This window comes from Apium graveolens, chromosome 7 (genome assembly GCF_009905375.1).
Source record: "Apium graveolens cultivar Ventura chromosome 7, ASM990537v1, whole genome shotgun sequence".
Taxonomy (NCBI): domain Eukaryota; kingdom Viridiplantae; phylum Streptophyta; class Magnoliopsida; order Apiales; family Apiaceae; genus Apium; species Apium graveolens.
Window position 1 is genome coordinate 78,823,836 of NC_133653.1, and position 16,220 is coordinate 78,840,055.

The 16,220-nt window shown below is 37.5% G+C and overlaps 3 protein-coding genes across 3 annotated transcripts; 2 read left to right on the plus strand and 1 right to left on the minus strand.

Moving 5' to 3' along the window:
- Window positions 1-8,000: 8,000 nt before the first annotated feature.
- On the plus strand, window positions 8,001-9,784 carry LOC141670408 (G-type lectin S-receptor-like serine/threonine-protein kinase SRK). Its single transcript, XM_074476239.1, has 5 exons — window positions 8,001-8,190; window positions 8,368-8,578; window positions 8,702-8,932; window positions 9,007-9,157; window positions 9,280-9,784. Exons 4-5 carry the CDS (start codon window positions 9,014-9,016, stop codon window positions 9,583-9,585), a joined length of 450 nt encoding a protein of 149 aa, XP_074332340.1. The 5' UTR covers window positions 8,001-8,190; window positions 8,368-8,578; window positions 8,702-8,932; window positions 9,007-9,013; the 3' UTR covers window positions 9,586-9,784.
- Window positions 9,785-11,133: 1,349 nt separating this feature from the next.
- On the plus strand, window positions 11,134-13,344 carry LOC141673776 (G-type lectin S-receptor-like serine/threonine-protein kinase At4g27290). The gene is made up of 4 exons (XM_074480517.1): window positions 11,134-11,923; window positions 12,030-12,131; window positions 12,940-13,177; window positions 13,251-13,344. Exons 1-4 carry the CDS (start codon window positions 11,134-11,136, stop codon window positions 13,342-13,344), a joined length of 1,224 nt encoding a protein of 407 aa, XP_074336618.1.
- A 1,062-nt stretch (window positions 13,345-14,406) lies between these two features.
- On the minus strand, window positions 14,407-15,979 carry LOC141672364 (caffeic acid 3-O-methyltransferase-like). The gene is made up of 4 exons (XM_074478941.1): window positions 15,533-15,979; window positions 15,060-15,373; window positions 14,870-14,934; window positions 14,407-14,759 (listed from the first exon to the last, which is right to left on the minus strand). Exons 1-4 carry the CDS (start codon window positions 15,952-15,954, stop codon window positions 14,448-14,450), a joined length of 1,113 nt encoding a protein of 370 aa, XP_074335042.1. The 5' UTR covers window positions 15,955-15,979; the 3' UTR covers window positions 14,407-14,447.
- Window positions 15,980-16,220: the final 241 nt, after the last annotated feature.

Here is a 16,220-nt window from a genome sequence, read left to right on the forward strand (position 1 = left end):
CCTCAAAGTTGCTTGGAACTTAGTCAAGAATAAGGTTTTCATCTGGTCTCAGGAAATGATTACCCCTGGTCCAAACTTTTGAAACCATTGCTGAACACTTTCCATAAATTTGCTGCCAAGAGTCTACATCGGGCCAAGTCTGGAACTTGGTACACATTCATCTCTATGTTGAATCGACCTAAGAATTCCAAAGGATCTGAACTTCCATGGAACCAGAGATCGCTAGTTGTATTACGATATCCGACCAGCAGCTGAGCCTCTCTTACAGCCGCAGAGAATGGCGAAGGAATCTCAGCCATTGTCATTACCCTTCCTTCCAGGTGATTGAGCAGCTTCTTCAGATCATCCACATTAAAGGTTCCCATGATGGGGATAATCTGCATATTGGGTTGTGGATCTTGAGGTTGAGGTGGAGGTGGCACTACCTGATTTCCTCCCGGAGGAGCTGGTTGCTGATTAGTATTCTGAGCATTGGTTTATCCTCCTCCCGGTATCACTGGTATCTCTCGGCTCCGCCCTTGATTTTCTTCTGAATTTTCTCCTTGTCCTCGGTCGCGACCCTGAGGGATCTCACGATTATATGTCTGGATATCCTTACGACCGTCATCTCCCGCATAATTATCTCTTTCGGCTCGATCATTCATGCGAGTATCCCTATAGCCACGATAGTTGTTGTGACGATTACCGTCCAAGTATCTACCTCGGCCTCCGCCTCTTCCTCTCCACTGCGGTCTTCTCCAACGATCACTTCCATAGTCTCGACCGTATCTATCCATTGATCCGCGGAGAGGAGCTCTCTCATGGTCGCGGTGTCGCTCCTGATTCTCAATGGGATTCAGGGGCACACGCGTTGAACCACGGGGCATCGCATTTCCTTGGTCAGCGTCTGTCATTCCAAAAGCGGCATCCTTAGATCATCATCTCCCAAAAGGATCCCCAAACGATCCTTCAAAGCAGCGAAACCTTGTTGCTCATTCGCTGGCATAGATTCCTTTTATCGGCGTTCCTCCATAGTCCGCCCGGATCGGTACGGGTGAGTGATTACTCGGTCATCAGCCCGTGATATCTCTCGCCCATCAGTATCTTCATCAACAAGTTCAACGATTGGGGCTGTATCATTGGAATAATTTAGATGTCGCGGCGTTATCGCCACATGCTCGCCTCTGGATTGGCCGCGGCCGACCGGAGCATCTCTCCCAACCATGGGAGCCTTTCCAGATGCATGAGCAGAGCGGTTATGGAGAATGACCCTCATTGTCTTATGTTGTTCCCCCATGCTCAACCTTGAGTCGAAACCATTCAAGGCATCGCCCATGCGATAAAATTGCTCAAACAAATCCGCATTACTAATCAGCACTGATGGTTGGCCTCCGACATTCAGGGTTGGACGATCCACCGGAGTAGGCACGTAGGGTTCATCATAGCCTTTCTCAGAGCCTTCTTCAGAGCTTTTTTCAACATAAGAACTTCCATCACGATATTGAGACATCTTTCCTCCTAGACGCAAATGTTGATTAGCCCCTCCTTCTAGCGCCAACTTTTTGACGGAGGAATTTGGTAGCAACAAAATTCGAGGTTCGTAGCCGAAAACAAGATCTGTGACAGTGGTTCTTCGTCGAAAAATGTGAACAGTGTTTGGGGGTTGTGATTATTGGTGGTTGAAATTGCTTAGGGTTAGCGGTGGCTCCTTTGCGCTCTCGCTTCTGACCACTTGCAATTTGCCTACGTAACCCTATTATAGAGAATCAAGCCAACGTAGTTTTTGGGGAATAAGAAACCTAATAGGCTTAGATCACTTCTCCCGAAACCCAGTAGGAAACCTATTGGAAACCGTCTTCTACTAGCTTTAGGAATGTCCGTCGATGAGGCCCAACCACAAGGCCCAAGGCTCGTCCACGACTTCGAGATTTCACAGATAAGACATCTCCCTGGCCAAGGATAACCCTCCGCTACCAGTTGTTTCTCTAATCCGTGGACGCAGGTATAGCCGTGGTTTACCCCAAATATTGGATGCATCCTTGTCCCCCGGATAAGGAGCCCCTACCAGATTGCAGGACAAGTGATCCCAAACTTTTGGGTGCAAAGTGCAGGATACTCTGAAGTCTCACAACGAGGACACCGGTTGACTATAGAGACAGAGCTCCCAAAGCACACACCAGAGTTTACACCACATCCCCAATGGGGACACCCATTGACTACATGAGGTTGCCTTCTGTCCAGGCATACCCCTGGAGGTCTCTAACCATGGACACCGCCTTTATGTGGTTGCATAACATGAAGGAGTTCTTCAATAGCGTACCTGCAGCAAATATGTTAGTAATAATAATCTCTTTCTCTCCTCATGCATCCAAATCACTCGTCCAAGTAACACATAAAAACCTGTTTATAGGGCTCCTTACTTCATATAGGCGCGCCCTAACACCTTCCAGTGTCAGGACTTCCTCAGGAAATGTTAAGAGAGGGCGCGCCATATGGATCCAACAAACTTAACTCCATAATCCTTGAGGGCGCGCCCTATCTTCACGGGAAGAATGGGCTTGCCCTAATTTTCCTTGATTTTAGATGTTATATCCTAATCTTGTCCATTTGATCTGCGTTTGACCGAATAATATTTATATCAAATTTTGGACATAATACTATTTTTATTAGATATTTTGCTCAGCCACCGCGTAGTGCGATGTGCGCTCATTTTCTTGTAAATCACAAACCAATAAGAAATATCGTTGTAAACGGAATAGAATCAGTGCGTGAATCTTGTTGGTCTAGTTAAGCTAATACGGTCTAATAATTAGTTTTTCAGCTGTATACTTGCATTAGCTTTGACAATTTCAGCTGCACTGGACACTTTATCAGCAAGTGTCCCAAATTCTTTGGGAGTATTTGAGAGGGAGATGGTGTGTTATCCATCTCAAGTGTTTCGAGCTAAATTTTCTCCGCTCTTTACTTTAGCTTCATTACTACTATCATAGATATTTTTAGTTTTACATTTTGGTATAGTTGATTAACCACTCATGTTGTTGGTATATGTTGAATATAACTTGCTGGGTATAACTGCAGACAGAGTCAAGTCAACCATATAGTTACACCATTTTTCTAACAAAAATTATGATTATGCATAAAACAGAAGAGTCCTTTTTAGAAAGATTAAAGTAATATATGTACTAATTTTCTTGGAAGATAAGTGACCGATTAATAACCGCAGACTAATGAGTAGTATCAACCTATATGCATTTAGGCGAAACCGTTTACCAGATGTATTCAACAAAGTTGATATGTCAACACGGTGTTAGTTTCATGAACTTAGAGCACGGATTTTGTAGCAGGTCTATGGATGCTACTAAAATCTTTATGTTTTTTTCCACTCTATTCTTGAGCTTGACAACTTCAGCTGTAGTGGACATTATATTAGCAGTTATAAATCAAACTGTTGTAGATGGCGAGGTCATTGAATCAGCTGGGGGACTCTTTCATGTTACGACCGATATTTTGTGTAATATTATTTGTAAATTCTGTATAATATTAGAGTCAATTATAAATATACTTAATGATTGTACGTTTGTGTGAATGGAATATGTTGCATTATAAATTACTTTATGTAGTATATAAATTTTTCAAAGCAAGTGTTTTATTAATTGCACTTATTTTTGATTTATAAAGAATATTCTATACCTTGGAAAATTATCTTTTAAGAATTATTTCACTCACAAATTTCAAAAGTGATCTCATAAAATTTCTAAAAATCCAAGTTATTTTATGGTACAATTTTTATAATTTTTGAACTTTTATTTTATTTTATAAAAATAAATCTTTGAAAATTAGTTACTTAGTAATTAGCAAATTACATGGAAATCCTTGCATGCAAATACTATTCCATTCAACTAAAGGGTAAATAAGACATTTCCAACCCCACTAACCACATTTTGTTAGCCAAATTACCTCCTTGACCTTGCATGCAAAATGACCTAACTATGTTGGAAGGTTACTCTTGTAAATTCTCATTTCCACTCACTTCTTTTGGTCAATCAAAAGCATAAAACCAAGCACAAAATGAGAGGATCATTTCATTCACTCCACCCTCACCTCCCTCCCCTCCCTCTCGGCTCATTCCTCTCGGCTTTTTGGCCGAAGCCCTACTCCCCTCCCTTTTCTTCATTCTTCATTCAAGCGCCTAACTTCCATTCAAGTAAATGTTACTTCCTATATCTTGATCATATATAATCCAAAGAAGTTTGAGTAAAAAGTTTAAGTTTGATCTTGCATGGCATAGTTTTAGTTGGAACTCAAAGTACAATCTTGATTATTATGGATTTAAGGTTGTATTATTGAGGGAACTACAAGGAATGGTGAAATGCCAAGTCATGAGAATGAGGCTCTTGATTTTAATGGTCATTTCCCTTCCATTTCATTCGGCCATGACCTTGAGGGAGCCGAATGAATGGTTCTTAGTGGTGTTTTGTTGCCTTGTTTCATTTTTGTGTGTTTTTGTGATGATAACATTAATTTTGTAGTAAAAACTTGATAAAACCCTTTGCATGCTAAGTGATCATTTAGTTATAATTTATGCTATGCTTGCATGTTGATTTTATGATAAAATATTATTTTAGAAATCATGTTGTTTTGGCTTGAATATTCGAAGGCATGCATGCATAGAAATCAACTCTTGATTTTCAAAAGTTCTTAATCATTTGGATTGACTTTGTTAGTAAGCTTTAATTTCAGTAGGGTTAAGATATTGATCTTGATTTGTGCTCCTTGGTATGTGATGTTAATTCGAATATATATGACGAAGATATAAATTGTTGTTTTTGAAAACTTGATGACTTGTAATTTGTGTAATGTGTTAACTTTTATTTTGCTATGTTGCACCTTATGTAAGGATGATCTCCACTAAGCCTATATTGAGTGTAAGAGAGTTAGCTCGGTAGATCACCTTGGTTGAAGTTTGGTTAGGGTTTTGGTCGTTGTTGGTTTGGTTTGTCAAGTAAGAATCATGATAAAAAGGAGAGCATTAGACTCTGCAGAAAATCAGTTTGGTACCATGAGGTTTAGAGTGAGATTCGACCTTGTCATTGTTGTGCACTTTGAGGCCCAAGCCACCAGAAGCTAACACTAGGAGTATACAATAGGTTTTAGGTGTTTGTTAGAGATTTATAAGACGTCTTGTTAGGAGCACGAGTGGAAACACAAAATCTGTCCAGCAGGGGACAATTTTGTTGCAACTTAGAATTAGGAAGTTTTGACCATGTCATAGGTAGGCCCTCATTAGGCCCTGTTGGGCCTTAGTTAGAGGGAGTGTCAGAGGAGTTTTTCCAGCCATAGATCATAGGATTTGGGTTAGAATCATGTGTCACAAGTTAGTTCAAGTCAGGACCTTTTCTGCCCAGAAAAACAGGGGAATCATGGACTTTGAGCTTAGGCCTAGGGAGGCCCAAGCTAGGCCTTTGAGCCACATCAAGTTTAGGAGTTGCCTTATGATCAGAAGAGTTTAGTGTAGAAGTTTTGGAGGTAAACTTGAAGTATAAGAGTGTCAAATGCATCCAAGAAACCATAGATGTCATTCTGAAATTTACTATAATGAACACATTCACTTATCACATAGTTTTAGAGCACTTATGAGTGAAGATTTGGTTTACCACCATGGCTGAAAGAGAGCTTATAGTCACTATAGTGAAAGGCCCAAGTCAGGGTCAATAGTAATTGGATGGTTTAGTAAAGGCTCTTCGTGTTAGGAGGTCAAAATTTGGGGATTTGTCTAGTATAGAGACCAAGTGACTTAAGTAAGTGGAGTGAGATCATCCAAGCCTAGTGATGCAATATAGTGGGTGTTATATTATTTTGTACTTAAATGTGGTATGTGAGCATATGTGGCTATGTGTACTAATATACTTATAAGGTGATTGTAAATATGTGCGTATATAGGCTTAAGTGCCAGTATGTTTAATTTCTGTTTATAAATAGGTTGAGTTGGTGAGAATATATTATAATGAGATTATTATTATTTGTGTAGGATCTCGAGACGAGGGTAAACTTGCCATAAAAGTCGAGTAAAACTTCCAGTTGCTCCTACCTGCCAGTCAAGTCAAGCCTTCTCAAGGCAAGTGATTCAACCTGCCTCTGTCATTTACACTGCAAGTGTGTGATAACTAGTTCATATATACGATGCGAGTATTTTAATTCACCTTAACATACATGAACCAAGTGGTTTCGAATCTATATCCGTAGTATATGAAAATGACATGAACCCTCAAGTATTTATTTCGAGTAGTTTAACTTTACTTGAAGATTGTTATGCAAGTAAATCCAAAGTCCTATCATGCTAGTATACCAAAGTAATTATGATGTAGAACCATGTGCAAGTTATACCCAGTAACCTTGTCTTGATACCTAAAAGTCAGTTGTTCCGTAACGATTGTTCATAATTGTTTGACAACCCTATCCTTACCCTAAAGCATGATACTCTGTTGTACCTTGAGCTGATGCCCACTTTCTCTATATTTTGATACCTAAATCTTATTTGGAACCATTAATGATCACCTTCTTTATACTTTAATACCTATGTCTTATCTGGAGCCATTACCTTGTACTTAGTTTGATTTTTTCTTTTATACTATCCGATAACCTTGCTAAATCTCATTGTCAAAATCCTTGTAAATGGAAACCTTGCAATTTCTCTTGATAAAGTATAGTCTAGTGGATCATGGCCTTGAATTTAGTGAATCTTGTTTCCCAGTGCTTCAGAGTTGGTCTAAAACTTTGTTAAAAATGTTTACTGTTTAAGTAGTTAATTAGCAATTGACATCAGTTTTTTAAAAAAATAAAAAGGTTAAGATTTGATTTCCAGTCCCAAAGGGGGACAAATATTTTCTTAAATAGTGGATCTGGACTGAGACGCGAGTCCTTTCCGCACATAAATTGTAGGCTTAAAAGTTGCCTAGGGATCCCATCAATGTTCTAGAACCCAGCGAGATTCAGGATTACTTCATGGCTGATCACCGGCTGTAATCCGTAGCGTCATAAAACGGTTTTTGATAAAGAAATGGTTTTAGTACACTGGTCTGCAGAAAATTGGTCAGATGGGTGTGTCCGGAAAGCTGATACACAACATGCATTATTTAATCCCAACAAGGACCTTGTGTACTGCCAGACGGAATGTTTACTGAACTGCACTTGTACAGCTTATGCATATGTGGATGTTACAGAAGGTGGAAGTGGATGCTTGTTATGGTTTGATGAGTTTATTGACATTGCAGTTGACATAAGTGAAACAATAGATCTTTATGTAAAATTCTCTGCTCTAGGTAATAGATATCGTCTCTGAACAAACTCCTTTTGTTTGGCTAATCACGTCGTTTTACTCTCTTTCTTATGTATATCATATTTTTTACTGAAACCACTGCAGGGAAAAGTAGGCTCTCGATATTGAAAAGAGTGGGGATTGCAGCCGGGGCTGTATTTTTAACAGCAGCTCTATTACTAGGGTCATTTTCGATACATGTATTCAAGAAGAGGAAAGGTAGTGTCCCTGAGATTCTCATTGCATATCTCGCATTATTTGACTGCAACAAAATTTGTATCCAAATGACAAAAAAATTCCAAAGCCAAGATTGCTGAAAGTGCCCGTGGTACTGTAAAACAACCCCAGACATTTGCTTTGTTTTTGGTTGGCTGGAATGGAATGCATTGGCATCCATATTAAATCACATACATTTTATACATAATACTTTTTACTTTTTCCATTCCATGCCACATAAACATACTAGACTGGTTCCTGTAGAGTGTAAATACAAATGAATGCTAACATCAGACTTTCTCTCATCCTCCACAATGTTTATGTTGCAAAGATGTACTGTTTATTGATTTTATGTTTTTATGCCTTTCATCTTCTTGCTTACATTTAATTTAATTCCCATTTCATATTCCATTTTCACCTGCACTGCAGTGTCTGATCTAAATGCAGGCAGCAATGGAGCACCAGGATTCGGTAGCATGCTTCTGTTCGTTTTAATCCAATAAATCTTTTATTACTTTGCAGAAAAACTAAGAGCCATCCAGATTAGCGGTGCCACAAACCAAAACGATGGGGAGGATGTAGACTCACCGGTGCTTGAATTCACAGAAATTGCAAATGCAACTAATAACTTTTCAATATGTAATAAGCTAGGGCAGGGTGGCTTTGGACCAGTCTATAAGGTAATCATATTTGTATGACAATATAGAACATAGTACAGCATATACCATGCTAATGGAAAGTTTTTGCACTTCACTAATTTTTTAGTTTTTGTCAGACTTAAATAAAGTTATAAAGTAAGTGATAAAAGGGTGATCTCTTATACCACAATCTAAAAGTGAAAGCGAAAATGTGTACAGGGAATTTTGAAAGAAGGGAAAGAAATTGCTGTGAAGAGGCTCTCAAGGAACTCGAAACAAGGATTATATGATTTCAAGAATGAAATATCATGTATTGCTAAACTTCAGCACCGAAATCTTGTTAGGCTTCTTGGATACTGCATAAAAGAAGGAGAAATGCTGTTGCTATATGAATACATGCCCAACAGAAGCTTAGATTCCATTATATTCGGTATAGTTCTATAATTTTAAATCTTCCCTCAAACTTTCAAATTAAGCCAGACATTTACAAATTTTCACTCTACTAGTGTACCAAACAACCGGATATAATACCAAAGATTTGCTATATCAACAGATAAGGAACTAAGCAAGACGCTTGACTGGCCAACGATATCATAAAAGGTATCGCTAGAGGGCTTCTTTATCTTCACTATGACTCAAGATTAAGAATCATTCATAGAGACCTCAAAGTCAGCAATATTCTACTTGATCATGAAAAGAAACCAAAAATTTCCGACTTTGGCCTAGCAAGAAGCTTTGGAGGAAGTGAAATAGAAGTGAATACAACTAGAGTTGCGGGGACACAGTAAGAACTCTGAAATAACTCCGGCCTTCCTTCCTCTATTCTTCAAACTCATATGTTGGTTTATTTACTTGCAGCGGTTACATGCCTCCTGAGTATTTGATCGATGGAGTATTCTCAATTAAATCCGATGTCTATAGTTTTGGTGTGGTAATGTTAGAGATTGTTAGTGGCGCAAAAATCCGAGGTTTCTATCATTCAGATGACGACCTTAACCTTCTTGGTTATGTAAGTCCCCTTCTTTTTCTTTCATAGCTTGAGACAGGAGTTCGTTTCCAAGGGGCTGATCTATGAATAATAATGTTTCCTGATATTGTTAACCTGTGCTTATTGTCAAATTTCTTTTACAGGCATGGAAACTTTATGCAGATGGAGAATGTTTGAAACTTGTAGACAGTGCGATCGTGGATTGTTGCAGCCCATTTGAAGTGCTTCGAGCTATTCAGATTGGTCTGTTGTGTCTGCAGCCATTTGCTAGAGATAGACCAACCATGTCATCTGTTGTTGCAATGCTGAGTAGTGAAAATGAACTACCTCAACCTCAGCAACCTGGTTTTTTCATTGAGAGGCAACCTCGTGATCCAGAAGGTTCAACAGACAAACCAAACTTTCCGTCGAACAATAAGTTAACTATAACGCATATGACTCCTAGGTAGTAAACTTGTTCTGTTGCGATTCGAAATAACCTCAGAAGATGTACTTTTATTGATTACAGTGCTGCAGGCTTATGGGGAAAAGGATTTCTTTTATGCTGGAACCAAAAAATTTCATTTTTCATTTTAAAAGGTTCGAGCTGTATTATGTTGTATTTATGATTCAGTAGAGAATTTGAGGGGCTTTTTAGCACTGAATATGTAGGGATAAATAAGTTTGATATACTAATCTTCTATACTTCTTTTGTGTACATGTACTTGTCTCGCTTCTTTTACCTTATAAATCTACGTCCATCTGTACATCACCTGACCTTGTTATAATGATGCACATGTTTATGAGGTATTTAAAGCAGGTTATATTGTGTCCATCCAAATGACCAATCAAGCAAACGAGCATGATGCTGTTTGCAGTATGCTAATGCTGAAATTTTTCAAGCCCTGTGAAGGATTTGCGATAAAAGATGACAGCATCAATCAAGTTGTTTTCCTTATCAAGAAACAACAGTTGTTTACAATCTCTGTTTTCCTTTGTAGTCCAAGCACCATGGTCCATTTATATATTTCCTATAATCATTCCATTGATTACTTTCTATCCCCTTGCTTTTGCAAATTTTGAGATGGTTGGAAACATCCTGTCAATATTGAATTTTTTCACATTACAAATATTTCCAGCTAATACTTAATACTTATACTGATCATCTTCACAATCAAGAACAAGTTTATGTACAGGATTATATTTAAATGAATTTCTACTTGTCAAGCTTGCTTCATCTAGAAGGGTTCTTTAATCTTTATTATACTTTATACAGATATATAGAAACGGTCATGTGTTCACAGATATTATATAATATACATGCCACATAGTTGATAGAGCTGAGAGATGATTCATGAATTGGTCAGATGAAAGCAAAGTGATCCTGTAACAACAAAATTCACCAACAAAAGACTTGAGACACTGAATCACTGTGGCCTAAGCAACCAAATTCACCAACAAAAGCAACTATTAAAAATAGCCATGCTAAACGACGACACATAATTTGAACATTTCTTTATTATGCAAGTCTATGTATGATGTATGGCTTTTAATACAGGGATGGCAGTGCAACATAAATACTAATGCGCCTGTTTAGAGAACTGATTCATCTCACATGTCCTTGGCAATGTCATGTCATGTTCTTCTGCATCATATGCGTTGCTTGGTGTGAAGGCCCTGTTGTTGGTCTTCTCCGGAATATATCAAAGATTCAATTAGTTTTTTGTTGTGAAGTTTGCTTTTCTTGTAGAGTCTATAATTTTTATCTAATCCATTAAGTTTACTATAGATGACTTGTTTAGCTTATTTATAATCTATGGTCTAACCACATCTTAATTTAATTTCACAAAAGGGACGACAATACTATAAAACAGTTGGAGCGGAGCTATCATAAGTTGGGATTTTTCAGCCTTGGAAATTCCACGAACCGATACTTGGGTTTATGGTACAAGAAAACAGGATCCAGTACAGTTTTGTGGGTGGCAAACAGAGATAATCCAATAAGTGATATTCCAGGTATGCTGAAGATTAATGATCAAGGAGCTTTGCTACTTATGAATGCTAAGAAAATCACAATTTGGATCGCGAATTCATCTCTGTCAGTGACCAATCCCGTGGCACAGCTATTAGATTCTGGGAATTTCGTAGTTAGGGATGAAAATAACTTTAATGCTGATGCTTACCAATGGCAAAGTTTTGATCACCCTGGAGATACTCTTTTACCGGGGATGAAGCTTGGATGGGACTTGGTAAAGGGTTTAGAGAGGAATCTTAAATCATGGAAAAGTGCCAATGATCCTTCTCATGGTAACTACACATGCAGTATTAGCCTTGTTGGATATCCACAACTAGTTCTGCAGAATGGTTCAGTTTTGCATTACCGACATGGTTTCTGGGATTCCATGCAGCTAAATAGCATGTCTACTAATACACAGAGCAAAGATTTGACAGATAAATTTGTCATCAATGAAAATGAAACATATTACAAATATGGAGTTTGGGACAGATTTATCATTATGCGGATGGTGTTGACTTTAAGTGGAACGCTGCAATTATTTACATGGAACGATCAGAACCAGAATTGGGAAATATATTTTGCTGTGCAGAAGGATGCCTGCGACAGGTATGCGTTATGTGGTGCGTATGGTAGTTGTGATAGCACTGGTTGTCAATGTACCGCTTACGCATATATGGATATAACAGAAGGTCGAAGTGGGTGCTTGATATGGTTTGATGAGCTTACTGACATTGGAGTCAAGACAAGTGATTCGCTAGATCTTTATGTAAAACTTGCTGTTTTTGATCTAGGTAATTGAGATAATCTCAGAGATAAAATCTTAATGCATTTTTTACAGTCTTCTTCCATATGTTGCATAATGGATATGAACAAAATATCTGAGTGCAACCACTGCAGGGGGGGGTGCTAAGCGTTCCAGACTGAAAATGCGAGTGGGCGTTATAGTAGTAGCTCTACTGCTAGGGTTGTATCTGAAGCGCTTAGGCAGTAAGAGGAAAGGTAATGTCCAAGACAACCATTTTACATTTTAAAAACATCGACTGCTCTGCAAGATATATGATGCCAAAATTGCTAATCCAAGCTCAGACACTTTCTTCTCTTTCTATTGTTATAAAATGTATATCCATATACTCTTACTTCATCCATTCCATGCAACATGTATAAACTATGTCGATTCACATTCTGTAGAAAAATTAAGAGCCATCCAAAACAGAGATACCACAGATCAAAATGAGGGGGACGACATGCAGATACCATATTTCGAATTCACAACAATTGCTAATGCGACCAATAACTTCTCCATAAACAACAAGCTAGGATAGGGTGGCTTTGGGCCGGTCTACAAGGTAATCATATTGGTATCACAGTATAGAAGCATCTCCTGTGCTGCTGTACTGGCAGCTTTCTTTACTTCCTTAATTCTTTAGAACTTAAAATAGTGTATTTCCTAATGCAGAATATTTATGTCCTAATCAAATTGTTTTCAGGGAATTTTGGAAGATGGAAAAGAATTTGCTGTCAAGAGGCTCTCAAGGAATTCCAAACAAGGATTACGTGAGTTCAAGAATGAAATTTCATTTATAGTCAAACTTCAGCACCGAAATCTTGTAAAGCTTCTTGGTTGCTGCATTAAGGATGGGGAAATGTTGTTGATTTATGAATATCTTCCTGAAAGAAGTTTAGATTGCATTATATTCGGTATTGTTGTTGTTTAAAAGATTTATTCTTTCCTCAAATTCTACAACTAATTCAAACACTAAAAAATACAACCTGGATAAAGTTATTTAATTTGGTATAAATTTGACAGACAAGGATCTAAGCAAGTCGCTGGACTGGTTAAAACGCTACAGCATTATAGAAGGTATTGCCAGAGGACTTCTTTATCTTCACCAGAACTCCAGATTAAGAATCATCCACGGAGACCTCAAAGTCAGCAATATTTTACTTGATTATGCCAATAATCCAAAAGTTTCAGACTTCGGCCTAGCAAGAACCTTTGGAGGAAGTGAAATAGAAGTAAATACAACCAAAGTAGCTGGGACACAGTAAGAATTGTGGAATAATTCTTGGCATTCTAACTATATTGTACAGAGTTATATGTTTTTTCATTTGTTGCAGTGGTTACATGTCTCTGGAGTATTTGATAGATGGAGTATTCTCAATTAAGTCTGATGTCTATAGTTTTGGTGTAGTTAGTGTTGGAGTTTGTTAGTGGAGAGAGAATCAGAGATTTTTGTCATCCAGAAGAAGACCTTAACCTTCTTGGTTATGTAAATTCCAATATAGATGCTTTCCGAATATTATCCAACTGTAATCGTCAAAATAATGTTAAATTTGTTTTACGGGCATGGAAACTTTTTGTTGAGGGAAATTGTTTGGAACTAGTCGATCGTGGATTCATGTAATTCCTGTGAAGTGGTTCGAGTAATCCAGATAAGTCTCTTGTGTGTACAACCATATGCTAGAGACAGGCCAACCATGTCATCTGTTGTTGCAATGCTGAGTAGTGAAAATGAGCAACATTTTATGCTCCAAGGTAGTTAATTTATGTGAAACCAGAGAACTGTTTAAAAATGTGTAATATTCGAAAATAATGTTATAGGTTATGATTATGAGGATTTGACTGTTGATATCACCAGATTCACAATATTAAACTGGATACAATACATGTGTAAATTTATGTGGATGTATGTAAAAAATTTGTGCATAGGTATCTAAGGTTAATTTGGAGCACTGAATTATGTTCAAATCAACAGTAAGAAGGTCTTAGTGGTCTCCAATTTAGATGGTTCTCCATAGAACCCAACTTAGTAAGGAAGAGATTCAGAGGATGATAAAGAGGTGAAGATGTACATAGATGCAGATAAAGCATTTAAAAGGATGATGAATGTATTTGGAGCCTTCAAATTACCCACAAGAGAAGGCATTCAAATTGATTTGAATGCAGTCTTTACATTTTACACTGTTTGCTAAGTACTAATAGTCGCCTACACTGTCTATTAGGATTCAAATTCAATGCATATAAGATTAAGGCTACTCAATATTTCTGGAAGCATCTTCAATAATTTTGCCTTGCTCTTCATAAGAGTCATTCTTTCAACATCTTTGATGCTAATTTTGAATATGGTGAATGTAAAATAGGTAACCATATTATAAGAAAATATCACAAAAAAATTGGAAAATTTCATACGTTTATATAAAAAAAATGCCAATGGAACACACCAAAGAGCTTATTAATCAGGAACACACCCAACAATGTTCAAATGCTTAGAAACATACTAATGTATCAGATACTATCAAGATTGATGCAATAAACTACACAGCTTTCTTATAAAACTCCAAAACACTGTAAAAACCAGCGCTGCACATAAGTTTTACAGCTGCAAATCCAGATTCTTTTGCCAATTCCTCAAATTCTTTCAAACTCCTTTCTTTTCCTCCAGGATTCAATGCCAACATTACCATATCAACATCACAAGCATTGTTTAATTTCACCAAAGAATCCGTGTCTGAGTATTCAGGCATAATCGATTCTATGATTATCACTTTACCAAACTCAGGAAGAGAGTTGCAGCAATTCTTTAAAACCTTTAAGCAGTGTTCGTCACTCCAATCATGAAGTATCCACTGCACAGCCAAGTATGCCAAAAATTACGAAAAATTCTTCTTCTCTAAGTAGTCATAACGTTTTGCATCATACATTTATAAGATTATTTTTTTGTAGCAAAAGTATTCACCTTCATGAAGATGACTTCTCCTTTTGGGACACTTACAAACATATCTCCTCCAACATGCTCCACACCTAGCATTGCAAGTACATTTATAAATAACTAGATAATTAGATAGGAAATTTTCTTTCTTTTAAGGACTCATTTCAATGCCGTTCTCTTGTTTCAATAGAATCTTACAAAACACGCACAATATTACCAGGTAAAGGAGAGGCACCCTTGATGACATGAGCTAAATCAAAGTTGATTCCCCTAATCCGGGGATACTTGGCAATAATTTTAGCTAGCGTTGCCCCTGTTCCACCACCAACGTCTACGATTTCTATGATTTCTTCGAATCCAGTGTAAACTTCTAAAATCTTCTTCATGATTAGAGTGGTTTGGTTATACATTCCTTGATTGAAAACATCATTGAATCTGCTGTCTATTGCAGGGTATTCAAATGCATGCATACCATCATGAGCCATGTTAAATGGAACTCCTCCCTCAAGCACTGCATCTTTCAATGTAGTCCTAAAAAACATTGATGACATTCATATTTATTAGTGGTTTTATCAAGAATCCACGACACGTTCTATTGTGTTTCACCAAGCTATTTTAACAAAATGAATTATAAGTAGATTATAATTTGATACAGTAAATTCGAAAGATGAAGAGACAGATTAGACAAACCAGGAATCAAGGATAACTTTGTCCTGAAGCAAAACCAACATAGGAGCTAGTGAAATTCCATCTTCATCACAAGTGTAATATTTGCATATACTTGTCAGACTATACAGACTCTTCTCCTTGCCATCTTCTCCCGCTACTGTGGTCCAATTAAGAATGGACTTGGCAGCCAGAAATCGGAGAATTCTGTCAAGCATTGCTGGTGCTGCAGGATTTTTTGTGGGAAGCAGAGCTACAATATCATCACTGGACATTTTTCTAGCATCATCTCCGAAAGGAGATGTACCATTTACAGTGGAAGCTTTAGCTATGATCTCGAATAAATCAAGTTGAATAGCAGCTTTTGTCACCATTCCAAGAATTGTTCCACCATTTAATTGCAGTCCCCGTGCAAATTCATTGGAATCCTGAGCTTCTTTTGACATCTTATAAGTTTATGTACCTTCAGTTAAAAGTCCTCTGATATGAAATGCTTGCAATATTCTTGCTAGTTGCTATAATATGAAAGTAATTCTACTTATACGAAGTCTGGTACTGAGCAATATGACTTCAATAAAGCTAATGACCCGTTCCTATCAAATTTACTTGTGTCTTTTAGAACAAAATTTTATTCCTACTTTATTAAATCTTAAAATTAATGATTAGATTCCCTTATAAATGTAGAAGTTGGACGGCCGGCAACGGACAAGGA